This window comes from Harmonia axyridis, chromosome 4 (genome assembly GCF_914767665.1).
Source record: "Harmonia axyridis chromosome 4, icHarAxyr1.1, whole genome shotgun sequence".
NCBI classification, from domain to species: Eukaryota; Metazoa; Arthropoda; class Insecta; order Coleoptera; family Coccinellidae; genus Harmonia; species Harmonia axyridis.
In genome coordinates, this window is record NC_059504.1 from 39,911,580 (window position 1) to 39,920,149 (window position 8,570).

The 8,570-nt window shown below is 28.4% G+C and overlaps 1 protein-coding gene across 1 annotated transcript; it reads right to left on the minus strand.

Annotated features, from left to right (window-relative positions):
• Positions 1–1,083: 1,083 nt before the first annotated feature.
• On the minus strand, positions 1,084–1,937 carry LOC123678428 (DNA ligase 1-like). Its single transcript, XM_045615451.1, has 2 exons — positions 1,767–1,937; positions 1,084–1,559 (listed from the first exon to the last, which is right to left on the minus strand). The coding sequence occupies exons 1-2, from the start codon at positions 1,810–1,812 to the stop codon at positions 1,093–1,095; spliced, it is 513 nt and encodes a 170-aa protein (XP_045471407.1). The 5' UTR covers positions 1,813–1,937; the 3' UTR covers positions 1,084–1,092.
• Positions 1,938–8,570: the final 6,633 nt, after the last annotated feature.

An 8,570-nucleotide genomic window follows, 5' to 3' on the forward strand; every position in this document is an offset into this window, starting at 1 on the left:
TATGTGTGAGTATCGACATAATATTTTCGGAAATAAGACAAATTAGGGTGCACAGGATGCAGAGTACAAATACATTACTCGAAAATCTTTTAAATAATCCTCTTCCTTTCGAAATTTGATGCAAAATTGGTATATTTTAATTACATTTCATTAACGAAATGATTATTTTCTTTGAGATTTGCCAACATTCTTGTCATAATTATAGATTAATGTTTGAAATTTTCATACAGCAATTTCACCCGAAAAATTGGTTCAAAATTCAAAAAGAGAAAGTTAAAAATTACCTCAATTAGCATCTCTCATCAAGGAGAATACTCTACCATCGAATTTCTCTAATCACATCGTATTATATTTTATGTAAAACACAATGAACTTTCCTTAACGGAGATGGTATTATGTATTTTTAATTGCCAGCTAGTCTCTTTTATAATATACATAGATTATATGAATTTTATATATTTTAATGGTGCAAATCACATGTTTTCGACATTTATCCCCATTGATAAGCCACTGAAATTAGCCGAAATATGTTGTCATAGTGATGAATACCTATGATATGATTCATCGAAGAGTACTTGTCGGAGTTAGTATATTTTAGTGGCCTTTGAAATATTTTCCATATATTTTCAGGAGATAATTGAAGAGAGAAGTTATAAAGTCAAAAAAATAATTTCATATTGGGAATAGGATAAGGTCACAAAAAATTCGATTATTTAAATACATTTATTTAAATCTAAATCTTTATACAATATATACATATATTCACATCAATCAACAAAATGATTGAAATCAAAATTAGTTAGTTTTTTCAAGGAATTTCATTTGTTGTAACAAAAAATCAAAAAAAAACTCACAAATGAGAAATCAAAGTAAAAATTTTCGGAGTGCCTCCTGATATTGTTTTTTTAGTCTTTTCATATATTAGGAATCTTCAGTGAATCAGGCTTCTGTTGGTATAATGAGAGTAAATTCCAGATGTTTCAATTTCATTCATTGATTCCTTCTAAAAGTAGAGGTACTCGATTTGAAGAATTGAAATTTTTTTATTTTCATAATAAATTGTAATTTTTTTAAGTAGAAGTAATTTTATTTTCATATGTTCATATCTGAACCACTTTCAGTGTCTATTGCTCTCTTTGGTACAGTAGGAATGAATTTCAGGTGCCTATATTTTATTATCGGTTTATTCCGGAGAGAAAGCTTCTTTATTTCTCGATTAGCATATTCTTTATTCAGATCTCCACTAACTATTTTATTCAGAAGTAGCTTATATAACTTCGCTTTGACCAAAGCACTAGAGACTGCAATTTTTTCAGTGAGTTTCCTTTCTTTGACTTTGTTTTCTTCTTTTTCTTTCTTCTCTTTATCATCCAACTCTTTATTTTTCCTCTCAACTATTTCCTTGCCATATAATTGCTCCAGAGCTTCTTTGTATAATGCGAAATGGATATTTTGGCGCATTTCGGTGCTCGCCAACATTTCTTTGCTATTCTTCATTTTTGATGCAGCCAGATTTAATATTTTCTTTTTATAGCGTCTCCTCTTCTCAATTTCTACACCTGAAAAAAATATTCGTTCATCTATTAATCATTTAGCCTTTAATGTGAAGAATTCAAAAATATCAATTGGGTATATTGACTATTAAAATTGAGCAAAACGAAATTTTATATTAAATACAAATTATTCGAAGAGAAATAATTATATTTAAAAAATAATTTCAATTAGACGTTATGTTATGTTATGAAAACATAGGCATGGGTACTCACTTGATTGGTTTTTCTGCATATCAGATTTATTATTAATCGGCGACATTGTTCGCAACAAAACAAGAACAAACAAATATACAAAAACACTTGTCAATTCAAGAAGACAAACAAGACTGAACTAATTTCTACTTGAAAGTTTCTGAGAGATTCATTTATTGTCAATTAGGAACAAAACGCAACAAAACACTTGTCTATTCAAGAAGACAAACTAGACTGAACTAATTTCTACTCGAAAGTTTCTGAGATATTCATTTATTGTCAATTAGGAAGAATAAGGTACTGCGCATGATCCGGTTGATTCAATTGAATGAAAGAATTCCATTGTACTGTTAACGATATTCAAATTCAGAAATATTTAGAGGATATCAGTTCCAAAATATTGAATCAATACTCTCATAGATCAATTTCTTGAAACATATTCATTTAACATCGCACACTGGTTATAATGTATTATAGCGATGTAATCAGTTTATCAGAAAAATAAAAATTCTTCTTCTTCTCAATACTTTGTATGTGTGAGTATCGACATAATATTTTCGGAAATAAGACAAATTAGGGTGCACAGGATGCAGAGTACAAATAAATTACTCGAAAATCTTTTAAATAATCCTCTTCCTTACGAAATTTGATGCAAAATTGGTATATTTTAATTACATTTCATTAACGAAATGATTATTTTCTTTGAGATTTGCCAACATTCTTGTCATAATTATAGATTAATGTTTGAAATTTTCATACAGCAATTTCACCCGAAAAATTGGTTCAAAATTCAAAAAGAGAAAGTTAAAAATTACCTCAATTAGCATCTCTCATCAAGGAGAATACTCTACCATCGAATTTCTCTAATCACATCGTACTATATTTTATGTAAAACACAATGAACTTTCCTTAAGGGAGATGGTATTATGTATTTTTAATTGCCAGCTAGTCTCTTTTATAATATACATAGATTATATGAATTTTATATATTTTAATGGTGCAAATCACATGTTTTCGACATTTATCCCCATTGATAAGCCACTGAAATTAGCCGAAATATGTTGTCATAGTGATGAATAGCTATGATATGATTCATCGAAGAGTACTTGTCGGAGTTAGTATATTTTAGTGGCCTTTGAAATATTTTTCATATATTTTCAGGAGATAATTGAAGAGAGAAGTTATAAAGTCAAAAAAATAATTTCATATTGGGAATAGGATAAGGTCACAAAAAATTCGATTATTTAAATACATTTATTTAAATCTAAATCTTTATACAATATATACATATATTCACCTCAATCAACAAAATGATTGAAATCAAAATTAGTTAGTTTTTTCAAGGAATTTCATTTGTTGTAACAAAAAATCAAAAAAAAACTCACAAATGAGAAATCAAAGTAAAAATTTTCGGAGTGCCTCCTGATATTGTTTTTTAAGTCTTTTCATATATTAGGAATTTTCAGTGAATCAGGCTTCTGTTGGTATAATGAGAGTAAATTCCAGATGTTTCAATGTCATTCATTGATTCCTTCTAAAAGTAGAGGTACTCGATTTGAAGTATTGAAATTTTTTTATTTTCATAATAGATTGTAATTTTTTTAAGTAGAAGTAATTTTATTTTCATATGTTCATATCTGAACCACTTTCAGTGTCTATTGCTCTCTTTGGTACAGTAGGAATGAATTTCAGGTGCCTATATTTTATTATCGGTTTATTCCGGAGAGAAAGCTTCTTTATTTCTCGATTAGCATATTCTTTATTCAGATCTTCACTAACTATTTTATTCAGAAGTAGCTTATATAACTTCGCTTTGACCAAAGCACTAGATACTGCAATTTTTTCAGTGAGTTTCCTTTCTTTGACTTTGTTTTCTACTTTTTCTTTCTTCTCTTTATCATCCAACTCTTTATTTTTCCTCTCAACTATTTCCTTGCCATATAATTGCTCCAGAGCTTCTTTGTATAATGCGAAATGGATATTTTGGCGCATTTTGGTGCTCGCCAACATTTCTTTGCTATTCTTCATTTTTGATGCAGCCAGATTAAATATTTTCTTTTTATAGCGTCTCCTCTTCTCAATTTCTACACCTGAAAAAAATATTCGTTCATCTATTAATCATTTAGCCTTTAATGTGAAGAATTCAAAAATATCAATTGGGTATATTGACTATTAAAATTGAGCAAAACGAAATTTTATATTAAATACAAATTATTCGAAGAGAAATAATTATATTCAAAAAATAATTTCAATTAGACGTTATGAAAACATAGGCATGGGTACTCACTTGATTGGTTTTTCTGCATATCAGATTTATTATTAATCGGCGACATTGTTCGCAACAAAACAAGAACAAACAAATATACAAAAACACTTGTCAATTCAAGAAGACAAACAAGACTGAACTAATTTCTACTTGAAAGTTTCTGAGAGATTCATTTATTGTCAATTAGGAACAAAACGCAACAAAACACTTGTCTATTCAAGAAGACAAACTAGACTGAACTAATTTCTACTCGAAAGTTTCTGAGATATTCATTTATTGTCAATTAGGAAGAATAAGGTACTGCGCATGATCCGGTTGATTCAATTGAATGAAAGAATTCCATTGTACTGTTAACGATATTCAAATTCAGAAATATTTAGAGGATATCAGTTCCAAATCAATTTCTTGAAACATATTCATTTAACATCGCACACTGGTTATAATGTATTATAGCGATGTAATCAGTTTATCAGAAAAATAAAAATTCTTCTTCTTGTCAATACTTTGTATGTGTGAGTATCGACATAATATTTTCGGAAATAAGACATATTAGGGTGCACAGGATGCAGAGTACAAATACATTACTCGAAAATCTTTTAAATAATCCTCTTCCTTTCGAAATTTGATGCAAAATTGGTATATTTTAATTACATTTCATTAACGAAATGATTATTTTCTTTGAGATTTGCCAACATTCTTGTCATAATTATAGATTAATGTTTGAAATTTTCATACAGCAATTTCACCCGAAAAATTGGTTCAAAATTCAAAAAGAGAAAGTTAAAAATTACCTCAATTAGCATCTCTCATCAAGGAGAATACTCTACCATCGAATTTCTCTAATCACATCGTATTATATTTTATGTAAAACACAATGAACTTTCCTTAACGGAGATGGTATTATATATTTTAAATTGCCAGCTAGTCTCTTTTATAATATACATAGATTATATGAATTTTATATATTTTAATGGTGCAAATCACATGTTTTCGACATTTATCCCCATTGATAAGCCACTGAAATTAGCCGAAATATGTTATCATAGTGATGAATACCTATGATATGATTCATCGAAGAGTACTTTTCGGAGTTAGTATATTTTAGTGGCCTTTGAAATATTTTTCATATATTTTCAGGAGATAATTGAAGAGAGAAGTTATAAAGTCAAAAAAATAATTTCATATTGGGAATAGGATAAGGTCACAAAATATTCGATTATTTAAATACATTTATTTAAATCTAAATCTTTATACAATATATACATATATTCACATCAATCAACAAAATGATTGAAATCAAAATTAGTTAGTTTTTTCAAGGAATTTCATTTGTTGTAACAAAAAATCAAAAAAAAACTCACAAATGAGAAATCAAAGTAAAAATTTTCGGAGTGCCTCCTGATATTGTTTTTTTAGTCTTTTCATATATTAGGAATCTTCAGTGAATCAGGCTTCTGTTGGTATAATGAGAGTAAATTCCAGATGTTTCAATGTCATTCATTGATTCCTTCTAAAAGTAGAGGTACTCGATTTGAAGAATTGAAATTTTTTTATTTTCATAATAGATTGTAATTTTTTTAAGTAGAAGTAATTTTATATATCTGAACCACTTTCAGTGTCTATTGCTCTCTTTGGTACAGTAGGAATGAATTTCAGGTGCCTATATTTTATTATCGGTTTATTCCGGAGAGAAAGCTTCTTTATTTCTCGATTAGCATATTCCTTATTCAGATCTCCACTAACTATTTTATTCAGAAGTAGCTTATATAACTTCGCTTTGACCAAAGCACTAGAGACTGCAATTTTTTCAGTGAGTTTCCTTTCTTTGACTTTGTTTTCTTCTTTTTCTTTCTTCTCTTTATCATCCAACTCTTTATTTTTCCTCTCAACTATTTCCTTGCCATATAATTGCTCCAGAGCTTCTTTGTATAATGCGAAATGGATATTTTGGCGCATTTCGGTGCTCGCCAACATTTCTTTGCTATTCTTCATTTTTGATGCAGCCAGATTCAATATTTTCTTTTTATAGCGTCTCCTCTTCTCAATTTCTACACCTGAAAAAAATATTCGTTCATCTATTAATCATTTAGCCTTTAATGTGAAGAATTCAAAAATATCAATTGGGTATATTGACTATTAAAATTGAGCAAAACGAAATTTTATATTAAATACAAATTATTCGAAGAGAAATAATTATATTTAAAAAATAATTTCAATTAGACGTTATGAAAACATAGGCATGGGTACTCTTTTGATTGGTTTTTCTGTATATCAGATTTATTATTAATCGGCGACATTGTTCGCAACAAAACAAGAACAAACAAATATACAAAAACACTTGTCAATTCAAGAAGACAAACAAGACTGAACTAATTTCTACTTGAAAGTTTCTGAGAGATTCATTTATTGTCAATTTGGAACAAAACGCAACAAAACACTTGTCTATTCAAGAAGACAAACTAGACTGAACTAATTTCTACTCGAAAGTTTCTGAGATATTCATTTATTGTCAATTAGGAAGAATAAGGTACTACGCATGATCCGGTTGATTCAATTGAATGAAAGAATTCCATTGTACTGTTAACGATATTCAAATTCAGAAATATTTAGAGGATATCAGTTCCAAATCAATTTCTTGAAACATATTCATTTAACATCGCACACTGGTTATAATGTATTATAGCGATGTAATCAGTTTATCAGAAAAATAAAAATTCTTCTTCTTCTCAATACTTTGTATGTGTGAGTATCGACATAATATTTTCGGAAATAAGACAAATTAGGGTGCACAGGATGCAGAGTACAAATACATTACTCGAAAATCTTTTAAATAATCCTCTTCCTTTCGAAATTTGATGCAAAATTGGTATATTTTAATTACATTTCATTAACGAAATGATTATTTTCTTTGAGATTTGCCAACATTCTTGTCATAATTATAGATTAATGTTTGAAATTTTCAAACAGCAATTTCACCCGAAAAATTGGTTCAAAATTCAAAAAGAGAAAGTTAAAAATTACCTCAATTAGCATCTCTCATCAAGGAGAATACTCTACCATCGAATTTCTCTAATCACATCGTATTATATTCTATGTAAAACACAATGAACTTTCCTTAACGGAGATGGTATTATGTATTTTTAATTGCCAGCTAGTCTCTTTTATAATATACATAGATTATATGAATTTTATATATTTTAATGGTGCAAATCACATGTTTTCGACATTTATCCCCATTGATAAGCCACTGAAATTAGCCGAAATATGTTGTCATAGTGATGAATACCTATGATATGATTCATCGAAGAGTACTTGTCGGAGTTAGTATATTTTAGTGGCCTTTGAAATATTTTTCATACATTTTCAGGAGATAATTGAAGAGAGAAGTTATAAAGTCAAAAAAATAATTTCATATTGGGAATAGGATAAGGTCACAAAAAATTCGATTATTTAAATCCATTTATTTAAATCTAAATCTTTATACAATATATACATATATTCACATCAATCAACAAAATGATTGAAATCAAAATTAGTTAGTTTTTTCAAGGAATTTCATTTGTTGTAACAAAAAATCAAAAAAAAACTCACAAATGAGAAATCAAAGTAAAAATTTTCGGAGTGCCTCCTGATATTGTTTTTTTAGTCTTTTCATATATTAGGAATCTTCAGTGAATCAGGCTTCTGTTGGTATAATGAGAGTAAATTCCAGATGTTTCAATATCATTCTTTGATTCCTTCTAAAAGTAGAGGTACTCGATTTGAAGAATTGAAATTTTTTTATTTTCATAAAAGATTGTAATTTTTTCAAGTAGAAGTAATTTTATATATCTGAACCACTTTCAGTGTCTATTGCTCTCTTTGGTACAGTAGGAATGAATTTCAGGTGCCTATATTTTATTATCGGTTTATTCCGGAGAGAAAGCTTCTTTATTTCTCGATAAGCATATTCTTTATTCAGATCTCCACTAACTATTTTATTCAGAAGTAGCTTATATAACTTCGCTTTGACCAAAGCACTAGAGACTGCAATTTTTTCAGTGAGTTTCCTTTCTTTGACTTTGTTTTCTTCTTTTTCTTTCTTCTCTTTATCATCCAACTCTTTATTTTTCCTCTAAACTATTTCCTTGCCATATAATTGCTCCAGAGCTTTTTTGTATAATGCGAAATGGATATTTTGGCGCATTTCGGTGCTCGCCAACATTTCTTTGCTATTCTTCATTTTTGATGCAGCCAGATTTAATATTTTCTTTTTATAGCGTCTCCTCTTCTCAATTTCTACACCTGAAAAAAATATTCGTTCATCTATTAATCATTTAGCCTTTAATGTGAAGAATTCAAAAATATCAATTGGGTATATTGACTATTAAAATTGAGCAAAACGAAATTTTATATTAAATACAAATTATTCGAAGAGAAATAATTATATTTAAAAAATAATTTCAATTAGACGTTATGAAAACATAGGCATGGGTACTCACTTGATTGGTTTTTCTGCATATCAGATTTATTATTAATCGGCGACATTGTTCGCAACAAAACAAGAACAAACAAATATA